The sequence below is a fragment of the Tasmannia lanceolata genome, unplaced genomic scaffold, assembly GCF_043159265.1.
Source record: "Tasmannia lanceolata isolate RefF3 unplaced genomic scaffold, GAP_Taslan_0.1 ptg000037l, whole genome shotgun sequence".
Lineage (NCBI taxonomy): Eukaryota > Viridiplantae > Streptophyta > Magnoliopsida > Canellales > Winteraceae > Tasmannia > Tasmannia lanceolata.
In genome coordinates this window covers 13,682,702-13,706,474 of record NW_027518714.1, presented here as the reverse complement: position 1 = coordinate 13,706,474, position 23,773 = coordinate 13,682,702, and the positions used below count along the sequence as shown (strand labels likewise).

The window sequence follows — 23,773 nt, the reverse complement described above, 5'->3', positions numbered from 1 at the left end:
AAATTTCTGTCTTATTCTCTTTCTCTCTCTTCCACTCTGTATTTTGGTAATAACACCCCAACATCTTCTACTAATCTTCTCAAGGATTACCGTGCAACCACTCTTATCACTCTTCCACTATTCTTTTCGCGATCTTCCAGGCTTGTCTATTTCCCTTTGAACATACATGTTTACATTTTCCTTCGAACGATTATATGTTAGCTATTGTAACTATTATTTGCAAATAATTATAGAAGACTATATGTAAACAATTTTAAGAGGTACCCAAAGAGGCCCTAAAACTGCTTTAATGATACGTTTTATTGTATTGTTGGATGTCAGTTGATCAAAGCAAAGGCATGTTGGGTACCTTTGCTCCTCAGCAGGATCCCTATGTACATACCCTTGAGGAGGAAACAACCCCATCTGGCGTGCTTGCACGAGGAATTTACTCAGCGAAGCTTAAGGTACAGTTTAGTGTCTGTCTCTGCACTAATGATAAAAACAACTGCAACTTTAGGTTCCACAAAACTCCAGGGATAGCTATCTGTTAAAGATTTTTCAAAATCAAGTGTTTTTGGTCAAAACAATTTTTGGAAAATATTTTCTTTAAGTGTGTTTTGGAAAAAGAAAAACTTTTCTTTGGAAATAGTTGCTTTTTGCAAGAGAAAGAGAATAGTGTAATGTAGTTGAAAAGTTAGTCCCACATCGGATGAGAGAAAAGAAAGAGAAGGGCTTATAAAGCACTACACTTTTCTATTACTTGTTTGATTGCACATTGGGTTGAACCAATGGTTGGACCCGCGGGACGGTGCAACGCACCGTTCGCGCACACGCACGCGCGGCGTGGGCAATGGGCTATAGGGCGCATAGTGGCGCTTTATTGGTGCTTTTTTCGATGAGCGATTGGAGCCTTTAATTTTTCCAGATCTGATCTGGCCCGTTGGATCTAGAGGATTGTGGATCGGTCTAGTGGGTGGGCCGAATAGTTCAAAGGCCCATCAAGCCCAAGCCCAGTGTCGAATAGTTCGATTGGGTTGGGCTTTGATTCGAGCACAACGGTCGGCCCAGCGGGCCCAGTGCTCCAACGGTCAGTGGGTGCGATCCATTGGGTTGTGTCCCTTCCCAACGGTCAAGGATCTAAGGGGTGCGATCTGTACCATAGATGGATCATCTAACGGTTAGATGGGAGGACGGGAATTTAAATATCCCAACAGACTCTCTAGGATTGATCTGGTTCGTTGAATCGCGTATGGGCGCGATCTAACGGCCAGAATTCAAACCTATCTGGAAAGACTCTATACAGGGGTGCTTTTCACACTGAAAAGACACCAGAGGCTCTATAAAAGTTGCAGAACCCAACCATTTCAAAGTACAATCGAATTTACCCATTTCTGGATAAATTCTTAAGACTTCTAGTGCATTATACTCTCTTTCTTGCTCCCATCAAAATTCGTTTTACTAAACTATTTTCTTATTGTTTATCTAATTACTGTTATACTGCAGTAACATAAATTAGACTGATTCTCTCAGGCTTGTAAGATTCTAAGGGCATTTCGGATTTGACTCCGCTTGTGCATAGCGTCGTCAAATTAGTAGGACATTCCTACTGGCTTCATTGTATCTTGGAGGCAGTTCGCGGATCCCCTTTGCACACTTCTAGTGGGGGCGAAATCTGTCTTAAGGAAAGCGATTTCGCGCCTTGAAGCAAACTGGTTACTGCTTTTTCTTTCCAACAGATACAAAATTATTTCTCTAACACTATCCCTGTGCCAAACAGCCCCAATAGGTTGTTATTACTCATGAGTACTGGTGATTGTTCAAGCCATTAGATGTCTTTTTCTGAATGCCATTTGTGTCAGTTATAGAAACATTTTATTTGACGTACTTCGATTGTGTTGTGGTTCCTGCAGTTTGTAGATGACGATAAGAGATGTCATCTGGAACTTAACTATTCCTTTAAAATCAAGAAGCACTGGTAATGAAGCCTATATGGCAGGGATTCCCTGGTGTTTTTTAGTTTCTATTTCACTGACTTTGAACTGCAAGTATACATTCCATTCATGAAAATACTATGTAGATTGTAATTTTATATATTTGTAATTTAGTTACCGCTTGGCTACAGATCACAACCTCTCTCTCTCTCTCTCTCTCTCTCTCTCTCTCTCTGTTTCCGGTGATGGATATAGATCATCTTCTTCTCTTTTGAAAAGTGACATATTTCATTAATATTTAGATAGCATTCGGGACCAGGAGTCCCCAGCCTGCGGTTCAAAATATTAAGGTGAATTGGCACGGGCATACCCAAGACCAATTCAAAGGGTAAACAAAATATTCAAAATTACAATAGAAACCAAGCCTTCATTTTCTCTGTTCTGCTGTATGCAGTCTTTACACCTTCTATAACCATTTTAAAAACTCTCTCACATATCTTTTCGAGACAGCAAATAGATGGATATAGACCATTATCTGCCGGGTTTCATCAGTTGGGTCATATATTGAAACAAAGTAACACCTTCTCAGGTAACTTTGGAAAACCTACCAAAGTCTCCTTTTTTAAGAATACTCCCAACACACCAAGCTCGTAAGTTTTTTTTTTAAAAAAAAAAACTGAAATGCTTTTTCCTTTTTTCTTTCCTATTTTCTCTTCTTGTTCTTCTCATTCTTCCTCCAAAAAAAAGCATACAAATCATTCAAAAACAAAAAGCAGGTATTTCAGTTTTTTTAACTAAGAGCTTGGTGTGTAGCATCTTTAAAAATTCCAAGTTATTACTTGACAACGTATTAGATTTGTTTGGTTCCACTATTGGTTTCCCTAGCAGCACTCTTTGTTCTTTACTTTCGTTCTGGCTCATCATGTTAAAACCAATTGCAGTTTCTATTCACTTGTGGTAGGGGTCTCAAAGGGTCAGATCCACAGGTTAATTGGATCCAAAATTTATGTTGTTATCCAATTGAATTCACATCCGGGCTATTCGTATTTTGGCCAAACCCGTGCTTGAGTCCGGCCCATTTACACTCTTTCTCCAACTACTTTGAGAGGGGTGAAAGAAGAAAGCAGAGAAGGTTCTGTAAAAATGGCAAAGTGAATAAACTTCCTCTTTTTCTTTATAGAAGCAAAAGCCTGTGATATGTTCGTAGAATAATCTCAAATTCTACATAATAGCAGATTAGCATCACTTCTGTGACTAATTATCTTACATGTATAACTGTTTTTTTTTTTTTTCCTATCAAGGCTTACTTACTCGTACAAGATAAATTAATGTTACATAAAGTAGCAAATGGCATGATAGATAAAATGAGTCTAATCCCAACGACTTTGCCCAAATCAACAACCGGTTCAAAACTCGGTTGAAGTAAGACCAAAATTCGTATACATTCCTTATCTCTCCTACCCGAGTCAACTCAAGCAATTACTGAGTTGGGTTGTGAATATATAGCGTCATGCGATCTGTCAAAGATACAAGAAAAATATTTAGATAACAATTTTTTCACTGCAAGACAAAAAAAAAAGATAGCTATGGCAAATAGAAGGCATGAAAACAGCAACATCTCACAGGAAAAAGGCACATCTGGAAATAAAAGATCCCAAATAGTTTTAGATTCAAACTCTTTTAAGTTAGGGTTTTATGTCAGAACATTCAAATACTCACTACTCAACAAAGAACTCGGGTGAGTCACATCTATTCGGCCAGGTTCGAAGTACTTACTCAGACTCTGATTTTATAAGAAATCGGGGTTTTTGAACATTGACTATGTCGAGAACTACGTCATATTTCTATGATATATACTTTTGAGAATTCACTCTAAATTATCTACAGCAGAAAATGTGGAGAGGTTGGAGGTTGCTGGTACTACAATTTACCCCTCTTCATTTACATCCGCCAATGACCAATTCATTTCTGGTCTTGGAGAACACAATGGGCAGCAAGCTTGCCAGATAAATAGATAATTGATATTTTGCGAGCTGATTGATAGAAAATAAATTTTGGTCCAAAATGAGAAAAAATGGAACAAATTATAGACATGAAACGGATGAGGGTAAAGAAATCGCCACATCTGACATAATAGGCATAAACTGAGACACTGGCTAAAGAAACCAATGCCTCACGCACAGACAAAGGGAATTTTCTATGATTTTTTCGCCGCCTTCTTTTTCCCTATTTTAAAGAATTTTCTATATTTTTTTCCCCTTTTTTGTTCTTTTTCTTTCCTTCACGCACAGACAAAGGGAATTTTCTATGATTTTTTCGCCGCCTTCTTTTTCCCTATTTTAAAGAATTTTCTATATTTTTTTCCCCTTTTTTGTTCTTTTTCTTTCCTTCACCTTCTTGCCCTGTTTTTTTTTTTCTCCTCTTCTTCTTCTTCTTCCCCTTCTTTAAGGAGTTCTTTCTATAATTTTTCCCAATTTTTCTGTTTTTATCCTTCTTCGTTCCTTCTCCTTCCCTAGGAAAACCCCATGAAATACAAAAGATAAGCGAGAAAAAAAGGGAAAATAAGAAGGGTATTTTAGTATTTTACCCCTCAAAACTTATGTATAGATAGTTTCTTTAAAAGCTTGGCAACTTAGTAGTTTTGACAAAGTTGCTTACAAACTTGATATTCGATCTATCTTTATTTAATAAAAGAAGCCAAAACAGAAAGACCAAGCTGGTCTCAGACAATAAAAACAAAGACAACAATACAAAACTGCTCAATCCTCAGGGATTTGTGAAGGAGGCACTATCAACACCTACCCGACCTCCAAACATGGTAAGAAGAAAAATAACTTACAATTTATAAATAGTGCAAGAGGAGGTCTGCAGAAGAATTCTTCAATCTGCAGCTCTGTCCAAGGTGAATGTCCCCAAAAACATACCTGAATTGCACTATAACTTGAGACACTGATTTCTATAATTTGCAGCAGAAAATACCAAAGATAGGAGGAAGAAGAAAATTACCTATATTCACAATGTTCAGGCCATGCACACCGAGCTTTTCCATAATCCCAATAACAGTCCTCATTCCTCAAAGGTCCACGCCTGGCTGTTCGTGCAAGATTTAGGGGATTAAATTTTACAAAAAACAATGAGAACAATAAGAAAAAGTATCCACCTTTTGTAACAAATTTTGATTTTGCAGCAGGATGAATGTCATGCCACATCTGGAGCCACAACTCTCGCATTAAAACTGGTGACCGAACAATGTTCCTGTGGTTCGCTACAGAAATTATGCCAAATTAATATGAGGAAACCCCTACAGGTGCTAAAGAGCAGAGAATCAATTGATGCAGAACTAAAGTTAATCAGAGTACAGTCATCTTGCAACTGCAAGAAGGCGCCATTTTAACAATTTCAAATAGTTAAGGAATTTCAAAATACTTAATGAAAAATGCAAGGATTTATCCCCATACCTTTATCAAGCTCCCAAACTGCCGTCCTCCTCCCTGGAATGCTTTCAGAATCTTCATAATAAGTTATGTACTTAACACGGGGGGCCCTTGTCATATTTGGAACAATATCTACACCGTGTTGATGCTCCACGTTCAGGTCCACTTGTACATCAGATCCATCATGCTCTGACTTCATTTTTTGGCAGAAAACAGACACAACGATAAAAAATTTTAACAGACACAACGATAATAATGAAGGATACTATGTCATTCTGTAGTTAATCTTAAAAGATATGCTACGTATCAGTCTAGAAATTGATAAATTAAAACTCATAAACACAGTTTTGAAGGCCCGGTAAGTTGACCAGGGACTTGCAGCCTGTCACAAATATCTCCGATATTTTCAAAATATCGCATTTTTATTGCAACATTTTGATAAAACGGCAAAATCCCAAGATATTAAAACTATAGTGATATTTTCATTTTTATCATAAAATATCGTGATAATATCACGATATTATCCCAATATTTTACTACATTTTTATTTTATAATTTTTCTTAAATTTTATATATTTATATATATTTTTAATACTTTTATTTTATCGTTTTTCCCGATATAAACCCAAAAAAATAAAAACAAATAATATATTCCTAGATTTTCCCTTGCTGAGAAATTCCTGAGAATGATATTTGTAACATAGCATGCAGCAGTCGACCTGGCCAAGCCACATTCCAGGCTGTGAGTCGGGTAAAACTTAAATCTTTGTCCTGGTTTTAGGCACAATGAAGACAAGTTTGCCAAGTCCATCTGGGACTCCTTTGACTAGTCTAGGACATGATGAGTTAGACGAGTCTCCCAAAGAGTATTTTCGTTGTTATTTGTTGTAAAAACAATATTTTGAGGCAATATATATGGTTTAATTGAGAAATTAATAAGCATACATCAACCCAAGTTTAGGAATGTTCATATCTGTCAAGGTCGGTCCCATTTCAGTGTTCTTTGATAACTATTTTAGGCACAATGAAGACAAGTTTGCCAAGTCAATCTGGGACTCCTTTGACTAGTCTAGGACATAATGAGTTAGATGAGTCTCCCAAAGAGTATTTTCGTTGTTATTTGTTGTAAAAACAATATTTTGAGGCAATATATATGGTTTACTTGAGAAATTAATAAGCATACATCAACCCAAGTTTAGGAATGTTCATATCTGTCGAGGAAGGTCCCATTTCAGTGTTCTTTGATAACTAGAGTGACATTCGTGTAACAGATACTAGAGCCTTGCTTTAGATAACAAAATTATATTGACAATTGAGATGGGCTGTCACTTTATTCTAGAGAAAATCACGACAGAAAAATTAAAACTATACACATACAACAAGACCTAAATGGTGAACTAAAACCATAAGAAAGGACCAGTTTGTCTATTCCTGCTTAGAGGTCATAGATTTTTCTTTTCTTTCTTTTTTCCCTTTCCGTTTCCCTTTCAAAGATAACAGCCAAACTTTATTGTAAAGAGAGAACAAGGAAGAACAAAAGTAAATGAGGGGTGGCTTATCAACTCCTCTAGCTAATGAACCATCCACCACATCGCTACCACTATCAAGTGATGTGTGCAAAATCAGAAGATGGGTCTACCTAAATTAAGGACTCTGAAGAAGCAGAAGTTCTTGGGCTATTTGTTAGTTAGCGATAAGATTTGATAGGAAAAGCTACCGTTTGGCTTTAAGGTCGTTTAGTTATAGGGGAATGGGGGAATGAATGTCATATAAAAGAACCTGCAAAACAAGAAATGACAAAAGATGTGCCCATCCTAATAAGAACACCAATGCACTGTATACTGTGACTTATTGATGACAATCGTGGCTCCCATCATGTAGGAAAGCCCATAAACATGAAAGAAGTCCAGATCAATTGGAAAGGAACCCAATTGGACCATATAGATGATAGAACATTGAATTGGGATCTATAAATGACCAAAATTTGGGCTGAAAATTACAGTCGTGGCTATAGTTAGTTTAAAAGATTTTCAGTGAATTTTAGTTTGAATTTAGTAGTAAATAAAAAAGTTAGTTTAAATGAGGACTGTAAAAACTAAAAACAGATGAAAGTAGTATTTTAGGATCATTTCTTCATTGCATAGTTTCTGGTATGTAATTATCTTTCTGCATGAAGCTAACATCAAATTGGTGCCCGAGCCTTGATATCTGTGATTTTCGTGGATTTTCACGGCTAGTATGTGGAGAAATTTTGGATCACATCAAGGTAATGCTCGAAGGATTGTTGAATGTTCAGATCAGTAGAACCATATCAGAAGAGAAGAACTTCTAATATACCGCCGTGAAACTGAGCAGAGCCTACATGCTATGAATCACAATTTCTAAGATTAGATGACAGAATGGTGAGAATAGGGGAACATCTTGCCAGCAAATCTAGTGAACAAGACCGAGATAAGTAACATCTCAATGATCATTGCCTCAGGCCTTGGGCTGTTTTTCCACTCTAATTCCATGAAAACTAATGTTGAGAAGACAGAGAACAGTGCCAATCCTTCCTAGTGAAATGTATCAAAAGGATATAAAACCTGAAAGAACAGGACTGCCCTCACAGCTAAAATGAGAGAAAAATTTAAGAGAATTCCCAATTATGTGATTTCCTACATATTTACACCTTTAAAACTTCATCCAATATGCACTAAGACTTGTATTAGGTAAGTTTCAGATTGGATAAATGTCCAAATACTTCCTTTTTCCCAAATGTTTCAATAGATGCATCTCATAATTTGCACTACTTAGGATTTTGATTACCAGAACCACTCAATTTCATGTTAATAGTTTTAAATCATTGTGCTTGCGTGTTCTGACACTTGTTGAAATTTAAAAATCATAAAACACCACAGATCTAACATACATCTATAGAACCAATGAATGGTGTTTATTGGACCCAGTGGAATACCTGAGGAGCCCTTGTTATGTTCACTTTCGACCCAAGCCAAGTCTTACACCATGAGAGGGAATGATATGGTACCTGCCCAAATGACTTAATGAAAACAGGGTATCTTGCAGTGTTGAAAAAACTAAATACAAGGAAAAAAACAGGAATGAAATGTATCCAACACAACATTACATTAATAATTTCTCGAACATACCGTCTCATCCCCACTTATAACTCCTGGATTCCCATTAACTGAATTTCCTGACCTGATCAAAGATTCAAAATACATAGGACAGTATCCATATTAGACTTCAGAAGTTCAGATAGTCTTAAATATATGTACCAACCAAGATTTAAAATTTTGGTTTCGGAATGCGTTTCGGTCCTCACCGAAACCGAAATTTCGACTGAAATCCGACGAAATCTATTCAATGGCTATTTTTCTCCTAATTTATTTCAGCCGAAATTTCCAGGATAATATTAAATAATTATAAAAAATCCAGATTTTTGGCTGAAATCCCTTAAATTTCGGACAAAATTTCGGGGTAAACGAAATTTTTTGAAATTTCGGCCGAAATAAACTACAGTTTCGGGTATAATCGATTTTGGTTTCGTTATCGGCCGAAACCCGAAATTTCGGACCGAAATTTCAGATTTCAGTCGAAATTTAAAACCTTGGTACCAACAAGGTAACACCTAATATGATGTATAGATGGAACAATAACTGGTGAAAAATAAAATTTGGTGCCACTCAATAAAAAACTGTCCCTGTGGCACATGTGTACAAGATCCAGGTCGTTTATCTAGTGGGCCACATATGGACAAGGGAAGACATCTGAATGCCAGCCACAAATCCATTTAGAGGCATTTGAGGGAATTAAAATCCTGACAGAATCTGTGTTCAGGCACAATTCATACCCTTATGCAGGGAGCTTGATGGAGGGTTGAGCCATTCACAATTTGACCTTAAACCCATATCTAATCAGTTCAGTGGGATCGCAGGGGGTTAAGGGAGATGGCTGGAAACCATTTAATTAGCCCAATTTTTTTTTTGAATGGTATACATGTTAAAACCAAACAAAGAGCAAGGCCCATCAATATTCTCAGAACATACAGCAACATCATTATTAGCTAGGTTTAGATGACACTTGCCTTGAAAACAGTGTTCCCTCAAACTCATAAACGATATCAGTTATGATCCAGTTATCAGGATATGGCTTCCCACTTGGTGCAAAATAGTACCCAACCTGTTTTGTCAAAATACCTTAAATATTATTCACCATTATAAAAAGGAAGTGATATATCCACCCCTTTTGATTACTTGGGACACCCAGCAGCAGTGTATCATTGACTGCAGAGGGTCTGATGTACTTCACGTCAGATGGATTCAATGGGGCTGATTGCTGTGTACACTGCTGCTGGGTGTCCCAAGTAATCAAATGGGGCGGATATATCACTTCCCTTATAAAAATCCAAATAGATAGTCTAGAGAAGAATAAACTACAGTTTTAGAATAATTACATCATAGAAGGAGATATTGGTTTCAGCTATCAAGTGGAATTTCCAAATATATGCAGATTAAAAATAAATATACCACGAACTTTAAAGTATAGCTTTAGTAGAAAAAGGTTGGTATTCGGTTTCATGGAACCATTGCTCCTGTCATCATGCGATATATGTACTAAAGGATTTCAATGCCCAACGTTTGAAATGTTCATTACCTTCAATGGTTCTTGTTTAGGGTTTATGCTGAAAAGACAACTGAGACATTGTAAGGACAGACAACAGAAGTCTACCTAACCAGACTATCATAACCCCCTGATTTATTGAGATTTTCTCACAGAATGTAGATAGTTGCCTTTTTTACTTATTAATCATCCATTTATAGGCTACAAATTGAAGGGTTTGGGAGCTAAGTTCAGTTAAACACATCATTAAATCTTAATAAATTTTGAACCTTGCTCATAACTAAACTAAACAATCATAACTCAGAAACCATAATGACGCAAAAGAGTAAAAATCTGTCAGATAACTAGTGAATTTAAAAATAAGAAACAAAACAAGAAGTGTTTCGTGAACATCTGAAGATAGATCATACAACTAAAATAAGAGAGCTTGAATGTGTCGTTGTAAAAATAGCTAGAATCTATAAGAAAATCATAGGAGCCTAAAATAAACAAATAATATAGATGCCCACTTTACCATTCAAAGATATATAGATACCATTCAAATATATATATATATATATATATATATATATATATATATATATATATATATGAGGAATGTGTTCGTGCGCTTGAGCTCTAACATTAAATGGTGCGCTTGAGTGCACCAATCACATGGGTCCCATAATTTCTGTGAGGATCCAAACCATTCATTTGCAAGGCCCTATCATAGATAGGGTGTGTACCAAAAATCAGCTCCATTGAATCATCCTAACCCCTCCAAAAGTGGAGGGCAAAAATGGGCAGATTTGTGGTCTGTCCATTTTGACCTCCACAAATGGATGGGTTAGGATGATCCTATGGAGCTGATTTCTTGTACACACCCTATCTATGTAAGGGCCTTTCAAATGAATGCTTTGGATCATCCTAACAATGTGGGCCACATGGGTTTGAGAGCTCAAGCGCACCATTTGATTGGAACGCTCAAGCTCACAATCCTTTTCCTCTCTCTCTCTCTCTCTCTCTCTCTCTCTCTCTCTCTCTCTCTATATATATATATATATATATATAGAGAGAGAGAGAGAGAGAGAGAGAGAGAAATTCTATGATGCCCGACCATCAAGTCACGTAGGTGGTACTTCAAAAGTACCACCCTTGATATTTGATCCAACAGCAGCATCTTAAAAAGTGGGCTACTGTTGGATCAAATATCAAGGGTGGTACCGTTTTGACGGTCGGGCACCATATAAAAACTATATATATATATATATATATATATATATATATATATAGAGAGAGAGAGAGAGAGAGAACATTTCCTACACACTTGTGTAGGAAAGTTACCTACACATTACCTTAAAATACAGTGGGGGCCCACATTGTTTGGGTGATCCAAACAATTCATTTGAATGGTCCTCACATAGATAGGGTGTCCACAAAAAATCAGATCCATAGGATCATCCCAACCCTACGATTTGTGGAGGTAAAATGGACGTGTATAAACCTTCACAAATTAGTCCATTTTTTGCCTCCATAGTTTGAATGGTTAGGATATCCTATGGATCTGATTTTTTGTGGACACACTATCTATGTGAGGATCATTTAAATGAATGGTTTGGATCACCCAAACAATGTAGCCCCCCACTGTATTTTAAGGTAGTGTGTAGGTAACTTACCTACACAAGTGTGTAGGAAATGTTCTCTCATATATATATATATATATATATATATATATATATATATATATATATATATATATATATATAGACAGATAGATGCCCACTTCAATGATGTCATGATTGATGAGTAAATTATTTTAGAAGCTACAATAAACTTAGACATTGTACAGGAATAAAATCATTTCTAGGGTATGAATTAAAGTTCGATATTTTACGAGCATTGTACGCCAAAAAGTTATTACAAGTAGCCTCTGAGAAGTTGATAACAGAAGTAGTCATTTTGACATCCCTTTTGGAATCTACCGATACAAAACAACTAAATATAAATTATTTATAATGGGACTAAATATAAATTATTTATAATGGGAAACTCTTAGGGAATTGGCATACATGATTTGCAATGGAGAATTCATGCTGAAGGACTCATATAGGGCCTAAGTTGTAAATATCGTTTCATTTCGGCCGAAACGGACCGAAATTTCGGTCTCGGTCTGAAATCCGGAACTGGATTTCGTTTCGTTCCGGATTTTGGTCCGTTTCGGACGAAACAGGCGAAACACCCTGTTTCGCCTGAAAATGCGGAAGAAGTTTGAAAAAAATTGCGCCATTATAGCTGTTGGGGGGTATTTTTTGACGATTCTACCCTCATTTTATGACCGTTTTATAGCCCTTGGAAGGGTATTTTCCATCTTTTTGCATCCACAAGCCTATATATACCCTTTTAACCATTGTTTTCCCACTCCTCTTTCACCCTTCTCTTACAAACTTCATTTACACACTTTCCACAAACTAAGATCTACTCTAATCTTCTTCTAAGCTCTTCAAGCTTCTCTAATCTTCTTCTAATTTCACTTTTACACTCGTTCCCACTTTTACACTTTTTCTAATTTCGCTTTTACGCATTTTTTTGGATTTTTTCCATATTTTTAACTATTTAAAAAAAAATTCCCTCCAGGAAGCGGAACGAAAAGTTTCGACCGAAACGCGGAATGAAACGGCCGAAACACCGAAGCGTACCGTTTCGGTTGCCAATACGAAACGGCGAACGAAACAGATTTTACAACTTAGTATAGGGCCTTTTATGAGGCACAATGAGTATAGATTCTTTCCACAACAAATATGAAACACTATCTGCTACAACATTAGAGTTAATTAATAATTAGTATGCATTAAGAGCAAATATATCTACACTAAAAATGCAAATGCCCATTATGCACATAAAGAATAAAAGATGCTCTAGATTCACAATTTAACACACCAAGTTAAAAGAACAGTGCGCAACAGCAGTATGTATAATTTGGACCTATAACAAGTAACAACAAATGACCCAACCACAAAAAAAAAATTGAAATGCTGGTCTTATTTAGATGGAATAGAAATACCTCAGTCTTCCTATCAACACCATATATACAAAAGACATTTTTTACTGGTGGTCTATCCCAGGGTGTAAGAGGATTCAGCACTGGATCACCATGATACAACCTGAAATGTATAGCATTGGAAATGTTAAAGTAGAAAAGATTAAATAACGCCTTCTCCACCAGCTTAATCTTTTGGAGTAACTAGTTGTTTCACATGGTATCAGAGCCAAAGGTCCTGAGTTCAAACCTCCTTGATAGCAAAAATCCACATGCAATGGCCAAACCCAAAAGAGGGGCCACATGTGCCACGTGTAAGCCAACCCTAAAAAGAGGGGTCACACTTGATGGCGAGTGTTAAAGTATAAAAGATTAAATAACGCCTTCTCCAACAGCTTAAGCTTTTGGAGTAACTGGTTGTTTCACAGGAAACATAAGCCTATGGTATCGATCGTTTAATCACATAACAATATTTTCAAGGAAAATAACTCAAATCCTTTAAAAAAGAATAGGCATGCCAAATTACCAAGATATTTACAATAGAAGCCATAGAAACTAAAAATTACCAAGATATTTACAAATAGAAATATGCATGAATAGGCCACTATGAATTCAGTTATGAAAATATGTATGCAAAGAATTACAAATTTCTAGGAACAAGCTTCCATATTACCCTTAAGTGTCAAGCCACTCTTGTCGCAATTGCACATTGAACCCATCTCAAAGAATGCTAGTATGTTGAAGAGTCAACACAATCATAAAATATGACTCGTCGCGATGGTCATGAAGAGTTCACTTCATGCAGAGTGCAAGTAAAGAGGTCAAGTAATACCGGTAAAGTTTTACACAGTGATCCCCAAATAACTAGGCATGGATTCAACTAGATCATTTGTGCCATTTTGGGACAGAAATCTCATAAAAACTAAATGGAAACCCCAGTAATTATGGCTTTTTTGTCGGATATATAATCACCCAAAAGATGAAATCATTCGAATACCTTGAAGTATTGTACCCATGTATAGAAACACGCACGTGGGAAAAATTGAAGTGCATAAGCAACAAAGCTAACACTGTCATCCTCGTTCTCCACTATGGCACAGCTTCAGGAACCAACACTGAACATTCTTGTAGTGTCAATCTTCAGAAACCCAAAGTGAAGGAGGAGAGTGAGGGAAGGGCCAAAAGGGAAGGGAGAACATACTTCTTTTTTAAAAAAAAATGGTTCATGGTAGGGAGAACATACAAGGAGCCTCAATATTAATATTGCACATTATTTAATGTTTCTGTTTTTTTTTACATAGAAAAGGAACGGGTGGGGTGGTTGCTTGTACTTTAGAACGGGTGGTTGCTTGTGCTTTATGCTTGACATATTTAAAAAATGTTCAATATATAGAATGTTTCAATAAAAAGGGATAAATCAGAAATCTAGTTTCACAGACAGTAGCAGGGCTAGAGGAGGAGAGGAAAAAGTGCTCTAAACAAAGGGACTGCAGTTCCTCATTCTAGATCCGAGGTTCATACAACACCTATTGCAGTGAAAAAGATGAAAACCCCTTATATAGATCCCCATATCAAGATTAAGATCTAATTCTCTATGCAGATTTGGATACAAGATGAAGGACCTCTGTTGTAACCAAATTCCCTTTTGTGCCTCATAATCCGTTTTACTTTTCTTCCATTTGCACAAACCCTCATATCATACACAGACGCTCATTCATACAGTTAGAAGGGAAATGGTACAGAAAATCAGAAACCAACTGCGCAATTGTATGGGGACTTCCACAAAGATTTTGCTAATTTGACCCCTTAAACCTAAACTCAGTATGCACTTGCACATGCATATTTCTATGCACGCAAAACCAACCTTAAGAACCCTATCATTCAAAACCCATAATCCACAGATTGAACTTATGCAGCCACCACAATTGGTAAAGTTGTAATAAACCTTAGGGTAAGCAAATGTCTCCTACATATAAATTTCCCCTGAAAAGAAAAAAAAAGCCTCATTTACCAAAATAGAAAAATTCAACTCACCACAACCATGTCAGGCTCCCTGCTTGAGACTCTCATGGAGATCAATAAAAAAACAAGCACTATCAAATCAAATGAAAGTATGTAACATAGAAGGAGATATGTATTTTATAAAATACAAAATATCATCGTAGCAATTTTGCCAATTAGTTCTCTAGTTATCATAATATAACTCAAAATTTTGAAATTGCCCATGATGTGTCTAGTGAAGGGTAGCACCCTGAGAATTGTACAGATTGAGAAGAACGCCACCTTCCCTCCCTCCCTCTGTATATATAGCCTATGTGGCTGCTTTCTCATGCAACAGCCGCTCCGCGAAATGCCTTATGCGATGGTCCCTAGCAAATCCCATATATATATAAATAGGAAGGGGAGTTTTGCTGTTCACCACCACGTGTCCTCCTCCCCTTCCTCATATATATTTTGCATTTCATAAATTCTCAAAAATTAAGGTAAAAAAACGAAAAAGAGAAAAAACCCGGAAAAAAAAACTGTAAAAAGGTTTTAGAAAAGCAGGTATTTTTTGCATCTCTCTCTCTCTCTCTCTCTCTCTCTCTCTCTCTCTCTCTCTCTCTCTCTATACGGAGAAAATCTCGCCTACTAGGTGGTGAGAATTTAAGGGGAAAAAATTTAGGAAACACAACAGAAATATGAAACGACTTCGTTTTCCGTCCAATCTCTGTATCCCCAAGTCAACTCTTCCTGGAAAAATCTCCGACTTTTTTTAATCTTCTGTATCCTTAAATCTCCTATTTCTCGGGCAAAATCACTGACTCTCCATAACCATACCTATCCGCTTCGCAAAATCTATGGAACCTCCCTTGTCCATTTATTGTTTTCATTTGCTCTCTCTCTCTCTCTCTCTCTCTCTCTCTGCCATCCGATGGCATTTCTCGCTCACCCAACCCCTCTCAGTGTGATCGTCTAGATCACCACCATGTCCTCTCCCCCCAGATGGCATCTCTTCTCAAACCCATCTAGGGAGTAGCAGCATTTGGTGGAAGATGGCTTCAGAAGACGGTTGGCATTCTCCATCCCAGACCGCTGCTGCTGCTCTTGATGATCAACGTCCCCACCGCCACCGGCCACTCCATCATATATATATATATATATATATATATGAATTACAATATATATTTATCTATAACTTACATGATTGTCTAGGCTATGTTAGTTGTGATATCCGAATGAATTACATGATTGTCTAGGTGGGACGAAGTAAAAATGAGCTTAAATGTTAAAATTAGTAGAGGGCCCACCACTCCCTAAGCACCCATGTGATTAAATCCAATGGGCCATCAGCGGTGATTGTTATGGAACTTTTGTTCATGGGGCATATTTTTATGCCAATGTTACCCAAAAGAGGATGTCCATAAATTTTGATGCTTGACTTTATATCAAAGTCCATGTCCAAGGCCCACTTGTCAAAGCCCAAAACCTATATTCGAACCCAACCCACAGTTACGCCAAGCCTAATTGCATAATGGGCCAAGTCCATTAAAATTAGTCGGGGGCCCGCCATTCCCCAAGCACCTATGTGATTAAATCCAATAGGGCCCATCGCTGGTAAGTTTTACAGAGTTGTTGTTCACGGCCCTTATTTTTTATACCAATGTTCCTCGAGTGAGTCAACAAATTTTGATGCTTGACTTTATGTCAAATTCCATGCCCATTTTCCTCTAATTGACCCCCATTTTGAGTTCCTCTCAAATCACTGCCAAAGCTGAAACAATCAATCCCTCCTAGAGTAGAGTTTGTCCACACCCTGATCTGTCTTGGTATCAACCTTAAATATGAAGCAGAGATCATCCAGAGCCCACAAATTCAAAATCCACCACCAGCAGAGGCAAATCGACCAATAGAAATAACCACTAGGATTGTGACACCTCCAATCCGACACAACCAGAGGCTATTTCATTTGTACAGATGTTTTATAGTTATTAGCCGACCCCAACTAGTTTGGGACAAAGGCTTAGTTGAGTTGGGTTGAGTTGGGTTGAGTTGAGTTTTGTATTTATTAGGGTGCTGATGATTTATTAATGTCTGGACTGCATCACTTGTCTATTTGTAGAAAGCATGTATGATAGAGGCCTTCCGCAAGAATGACCATCATTGACGTGGAGCCTTTAAACATTTCAGTAATTTTAATATTGTTATTATCCATCACATTCAGCACCCAAGTTCAAGTAACAGAGTTGATAAACTTTTAACAGGGAAAAAATAAAAAGAAAAGAAAAAGGTGGCCTTAACTATGATGCGATCAATAGCTCATGACATAAATCTAAAGAAATTGAGCTGTATCTTAGTTGGAAAGTTCTTTATGTTGCAACCACTAGGTTGTGGTTCCAATCACAGCTTACCAACCAAAAGAAAAGCGAGAGATAAAAGTCAACTAAGAAGCAATAACATGTGAAGAGTAAGGAGGAGTGATATAAGTGAAAACGTATGAAGTTGAAATGCATACAGGTTGTGATGTGTTAAATAAAGTAAGGAACTTGGAAGAACATGACTCATTTGGAAAGCCTAAAACTGCTTCCCTCAACAAAAGCGAGTAACCAGGTAAAGATTCATGAGTAGAGAAGTGAGACAAATTTGGAACCAGTGTGTCTATGATATCATGTTAGCCTTAAAATGCTGCATTAGCTATTAGTTGCCAATGAACTTCAATGATAAATTTTAAACCTCGTGCATTAATAAATGAACCAGCTAAAACATCACTAGTCCAGACAACTGATATAAGTACATAAATGTTTTTCCCAACCATAGCTATACAATTTAGTATTGGATTCATTTAGCTTCAAAAAATCAAACATCCATTATATGACTTACTTGTGTAGTTGATGCAACAGTCTTTTGCTATCCGGATCATAGTCCTCTATTGCTTTAAAGAAGGTACCATCTGATACTTCTCTAGCTGAGAAAGAAAGCTGAACAGGAAGTCCGCATTCCATGCCAGATGTGGTCTGTGTTACATCAGAAATAGGTGGATAGGCATCGGCACCTACAATTATGAAAAAAAAAAAAATAACCGATCAAAAAAAATTACGAAAATTCCAAAAAGCATAAGTATGTGTTCGAAAATGTTTCACCATCAGGAAACATGCAAAGTTTTAAAGTTGTACCGCGGTTTGAAGGAATTTCAATATTTATAATATTTGTTGGCCATCCAGAGTAATTTGACCGAAACTCCATATCATCACAATGGTACGCGCTATGCCCCCTTTCTCTCCCTTCAAAGAAATGTTTCCAATACATATCATCGACCCTACAATACTCGGAGAATGGCATCATCCATAAAGAAGAACCAAATGAATTGAACATCAATCGAGCTGTTCCCTGATTACTTGTACAAGAAAACAATAAACCTGGGTTATTCAGCTGGTTTCAAAGACATGTGAAGGGATCAGTGTCCATTAACCACTCAATGTTTCAAAAAATAACCGAAGGTAATTGGGAAACCATGAAATTGGGATGGAACATAGTCAACAATCTCACCGAAACAGAAAACTGATATTGCAAAGAGATGATTTGGTAGTACAACCCAAAGTTATTAGGAAATCATGAACTTTACAAATGGGCAAGACAATTGAGCAAAATAATAAAATTCTTAAGCAGTAAAAAACTAACTCCTAGGAGTATGAAAAAGAAAAGGGAAAACCTCGGCAACAGGAAGACCAAAAGTGAACCCAGAAAGAGTTGCTTTGACTGTCTCAATCGCACCAAGAAGAGGAGCTCCTGAAATTAAACAAACAAATGGTTCACATAACGGATATGCATTTCCATACTGGGAGTATTAAGTTAAAATGGTTTGGTAGGAGGGAGAAGTGAGCATACCGACTGCAAAATAAGCATGTATGTGTTCATCAAGCCATTGGATATATATTTTTGGTGCAATTTCTAGCTTCAACCATTCCAAAAAGTAGCGAAAGACATTGTTTCCCATTGAATGTGCAAAAACCAATGACGGGCCCCCACGAAGTTTAAGGGCTGTTTCAAAAGTCAACCTAATAAATGAAAAAATATCAAAAATCTAAGCCACTTGTACTGAAAATTATCAATCAAGCACCTGTACTGAAAATTATCAATCAAGTACATACTTTATAGTTAGAAAACCAAATGGGCATGATGTACTAAAACCAAGGTGTATTATTAAGTTTATCAGCCAAAAACTTGTTTCCCAAAAAATGCAGCCAATGTACTTCTACATGCTTGAAAGGATCAAATAATAGCAATGGTTTATGTATATTGAATCCCAAGAAAAAGCACTAATACAATACATACCGAGGTTACATATCTGTCTGCACTTTGCACCATGTGAAGAATTCAGAACTACTTAGAATATCAACAGGACTTGTGATTAGAAGACAATGATGCTAGCAAAAATTAACAATAAGTGAACAACTTGATCCCTAAATGCACATTTTGTAATTGTGATGCGACTGCCACTGGTCATGGCATGGAAAGAGATGAAATTGTTTTGTCCAAATGCGGTGCTATTTCTTTGGTTTATTCGACGTCTCCACTCCTCTTAGTAATTTCTCCCAATTAGCGACTTTTCGCTCTGGCAGTGTAGGCCAATGGGCAACAGAAGGCCTATTTGTCTGAAAAACTATCTTCCCTTCAACTTTCTGGCTTATTTGACAAGAAATAAATGCTTGTGTTTTTACAGGAAAAAGAAAAAGTATAGGCAGGACAATTAATAATATTGTAATCAAGGTCTCACAAAATGCTTCAAAAAACTCTCTCTTTCTGGAGTTTCCCCTTCAAAACCTTCACAGGGCTTCAGTTTATGAGGAGTATAAATGCACACAGCATAACTAAAAGTATAGTAATCAAGGTCTCACAAAAAGCTTCAAAAACCAATCTCTTTCTAGAGCCTTTAAAACCTTCTTAAAGACAGGGCTTCAGTTTATGAGGATTATATTAAAAAAAGGATCGGCAGGAAAACTAATAATATAGTAATCAAGGTCTCACAAAGAGCTTAAAAAACCGATCTCTTTCTATTGGCAGGATTATATTTCGATTTATAGGGCCCATCTACTGGCTTACTTATGCATATTGTAGGCCAAATAAGAGGCATATTTGCCCATTAGGATTTATTTCCATGTTATTTAGTTTCTAGGCTTTTATTATTGGGTTTTGGGAGTGGTGTTTGATGTGATTAAGGGTTTGTTTACAAAATTGGGTTCAAGGAAAGGCTTATATATGGGACTGATTTTGTTGTAAAACAAAGGGGGCTGGGTTGAGGTGTTCAGCTGAGAATTAAAAGGGTTTGTGGTGATAGTTTGAACACAATAAACAGGGGGTTTTATGGTCTGATTTGGGACAGCAGTGGGTTGTATTCGCAGCTGATCTTTAGGGGAAAGAGGAGGCAAATAAGGGCCGGCTACTAAGGTGAAAAAAGGGCTTGGATCTTAAGCTCTGATACCAAATTTGATGTAGGACTAGGAAAAGAAATAGAAGAAAGGGAAGAAAAAGAGAAGACGAAGAGAAGAGAGGGAAGAATAGAAGAAGAAGAATAGGAGGAGAAGTTAAGAACTAGAAGTAGAAGAGAAGAAATAGGGGAGAAGAAGAAATATGTACAGGGGAGAAGCCAATCAATTCAATTAATCATCCAAACTTCTAATCTCTACTACATAAGGCCTATATATAGGCAATTAGGAGTCCTTAAAAAAAGGAAGGTGCCTAATTAAGAGTTTCTAAAAGACTAAAATAACCCTAAAAAATCAATTATACCCCAAAATACCCCTAATAACACTAAAAATAACAAAAAGATCCCTAAGAAGCAAAAATAAAAATAAAAAGATCTCTACGGGGCTCCTCGAGGGCGGCCCCGCCGAGAATAAACTCGCAAGGGACGTCGATCTCCATCATTTCCCCCTGCTGAAAAGAGGAGAGTGAAGAGTCTAGTACGAAGCTCCGCCTCTGTAAGCCAAGTAGCGTCGGAATCTAGTCGACGATGCCACTTGACAAGATAGCGCTGAAAATCACCATGGCATGAGGAAACGATCTTATCAACAAGTATAGCATCAATCTAGTCGGCAGGAAGTGATGGAACTAGCGGAACCACTGGTACTGGGGCTGGAACAGAAGAGCTAGCAGTCTGACCTGTAGAAACATCTGTCGGCATAGTAGGAGGCTCGAAGGTACCTCGATATGGGATAAGATCTTCAACAATGAATACGGGACTAATATTCATATCAGCAGGTAAGTCTATTAAATATGCATTAGGGCCATGCTTACGAAGGATATGAAAATGTCCAATGGCGAGGGTACCACTCAGGAGGAATACGAACCATAATATAGTCACCTTCATTAAATTCAAGTTTCCTACAATGTACATCAGCGGCTAGTTTGTAGTCAACATTACTCGAGCAATCTTACGACATATATTAGCATGAGGTCACGAATGTGCTGGGCAAAAGAATCGGCTGACTGAAAGGGACGGGCATCAGGGAGTAATGGTATAAGATCGACGGGCTGGCGAGGGTTGACGCCATGAATACTCTTAAGGGGGCTTTTTCCAGTAGTCCTATAAACGGAACTATTGTACGCAAACTCAGCAGCCAGTAACAAAAGATCCCATGCACCTGGACGGTCTCCTACCAAACATCTCAACAAATCACCCAAGCTACGATTAACGACCTCAGTCTGAGCATCAGTCTGTGGATGAAATGCTGATGAAAACTTCAATTGGGTTCCGAATAGTTTCCAAAGTGTCGTTCAAAAATAGCTAACGAACTTGACATCTTTGTTAGACACAATGGAAATAGGTAGCCCGTGAAGTTTGACGACCTCTTTAAAGAACAGCTTAGCAACCCGCACGACGTCAGCTGTCTTGCTACACGGAATATTACTCCCCCTATCGGGTTGGTTTGACCTCAACTTTGGCAATAAGCCACAAGGTAAGGTTATGCAGGACTACAATACTGAGATATGTATATCTCTGACCTTGATAGTAGGGCTGTGTCGGATTTGTAGGCTCTCTATGAAAAGAGAGTCAAGCAATTGAGGCAACGCAGCCTGGTGTGAAATTAGTTGATGATCAATGGCGTTACCAAATTTTAAATCAAAGGAGACTCTAAATATTATAATAAGGCTTAAGGAAGATTCTAGGCCTTCTTGGCACTTCTGGATGTATGTTAGAGAGAGAAATATTCTTTAAGTTAGGTGAGTGTTTCTTCACCCATATTCACCTTGAAGAAAAGTCAAAGGTTGACAAGCTAGCTAATTTTGGCATTTTTAGTACAAATTTAATTGTTTGGCACTATACAAGGTTTTAAATTTTGGTTTAAGTTTTGGCTTTGGCCGCCATAGAAACGAAAACGTTTCAGCTTCGGTTGGAAATTCCGGTGGAAATCATGTAAAATCACGGAAATGAATGGAAACATATACAAATGATAGAATTTTAAGATGAAACTTTAGGAAATGCAAGAATAAGCACAAATACAAATTTAGAAACCATCAAATAAGCAAGACAACCATCCATGATAGTTCAATAACATTGACAACGAGTGACATGTGTTGCCGTGCATGTCTAATAATTCAGTACATACCATATTTCACATGTGAAAAAAGGGCGGCCCAATGCACGAGGCTCCCGCCATTGCGGGGTCTAGGGAGGGCTAGATGTACGCAGCCTTACCCCTGCTTTGCAGAGAGGCTGTTTCTGTGACTCGAACCCATGACCACCAGGTCACAATGGAGCAACAACATTTCACATGTTGTAAGCCCAATGGTTCTCACCTTGGCAATCTTCTATGTTTTGATGATTCCAAACACAAGTTGAAATGTATTGTATTTCTAACGTGTTTGATGTTAAAGTACATGTATTGAAGATTCAAGTATTTCAAACACTTGATCAAGGAAAACGGCATGGATCGAGGCTTGTACATCCTTGAACACCATTTGAAGCCAAAGGATGATGAAGGCTTGGAGCATTCAAGGAGAGATCTTAAAAAGCCAAAGAAATGGAGGTGATCCATGCAAGAGTTCAAGACTTGAAGATGTGCTTCAAAAGTAGAAGATTTGAAGGCTTAAGTCTTGTGGTAGATTGTACATCTAATCCCTATTAGGTACCCCACCTTGAGGCATAATTGAGTCACCAAACAACTGACTTTAATTGAATAACAATCCCATCTATGTCAAATTTGGAAGCCCTTGAAGCCCAAAAATGATCAGCATAAAAAATATGGAATATTGGCTGATCTAGGCTTCTCGGAGCTCCGAGCTCGGAACTCAGTAGCTATTTTCCAAATTTTGTTTGTATTCCCGGAACTCCGAGACCACTGTGTCGGGAACAAAATTATGACCGTTTGGGATTTTGCCATAATTACGACTATGCCCCTGTAACGGTCATATTTGGGTTTTCCCTATATATATGTGTTCTTTATGCCTTAGAACACATCTCTCTCATTACTAAACATGTTTTAAACACATTAGAGAGTGGTAATCACCCTTGTGCCTCAATTTGGGATATCTAGAGGGATTAGACCTAGGCTTGAATTTGTACATCATTTCAAAGAGTGGAATTTGTGTGAGCTTGAGAGCTATCTACCCTTGAAGAGGGAAGTTGTATTTTCTATTTTCTTTGATTGTATTTGGGCGAGTGCGAAGGGACGCGGAGCCATCCCAAGGGCAAATGTTCGGAGAAGCGTAGCCCTCTCTCCGTGGTGAGGATTGCCACCAAGGTTAAAGCGATTGTAATCGGCACCGGTCTTCGCGGAAGTTAAGAAGATCAAATAGTGAAGCCATCA

The 23,773-nt window shown here is 37.5% G+C and overlaps 1 protein-coding gene across 4 annotated transcripts in view; it reads right to left on the bottom strand.

The window, feature by feature from the left end:
* Window positions 1-3,065: 3,065 nt before the first annotated feature.
* The window catches only part of PSAT1 (phospholipid sterol acyl transferase 1), a 28,171-nt gene continuing 7,463 nt past the window's right edge, over window positions 3,066-23,773 (bottom strand). Inside the window, exons 4-16 of one of the 4 annotated variants that reach the window (XM_077370899.1) lie at window positions 18,852-19,021; window positions 18,676-18,752; window positions 18,140-18,353; window positions 17,847-18,018; window positions 13,011-13,110; window positions 9,435-9,529; window positions 8,497-8,548; window positions 8,304-8,375; window positions 5,372-5,540; window positions 5,074-5,178; window positions 4,920-5,004; window positions 4,753-4,837; window positions 3,066-3,430 (exon numbers count right to left, since the gene is read on the bottom strand). In XM_077370899.1, the coding sequence (XP_077227014.1) occupies window positions 4,756-4,837; window positions 4,920-5,004; window positions 5,074-5,178; window positions 5,372-5,540; window positions 8,304-8,375; window positions 8,497-8,548; window positions 9,435-9,529; window positions 13,011-13,110; window positions 17,847-18,018; window positions 18,140-18,353; window positions 18,676-18,752; window positions 18,852-19,021 (1,393 nt within the window). In that variant the 3' untranslated portion in view covers window positions 3,066-3,430; window positions 4,753-4,755. Of the gene's footprint in view, window positions 3,431-4,752; window positions 4,838-4,919; window positions 5,005-5,073; window positions 5,179-5,371; window positions 5,541-8,303; window positions 8,376-8,496; window positions 8,549-9,434; window positions 9,530-13,010; window positions 13,111-17,846; window positions 18,019-18,139; window positions 18,354-18,675; window positions 18,753-18,851; window positions 19,022-23,773 lie in introns of those variants that run through there. The other 3 variants (XR_013239671.1, XR_013239672.1, XR_013239673.1) reach the window with 3 other exon arrangements.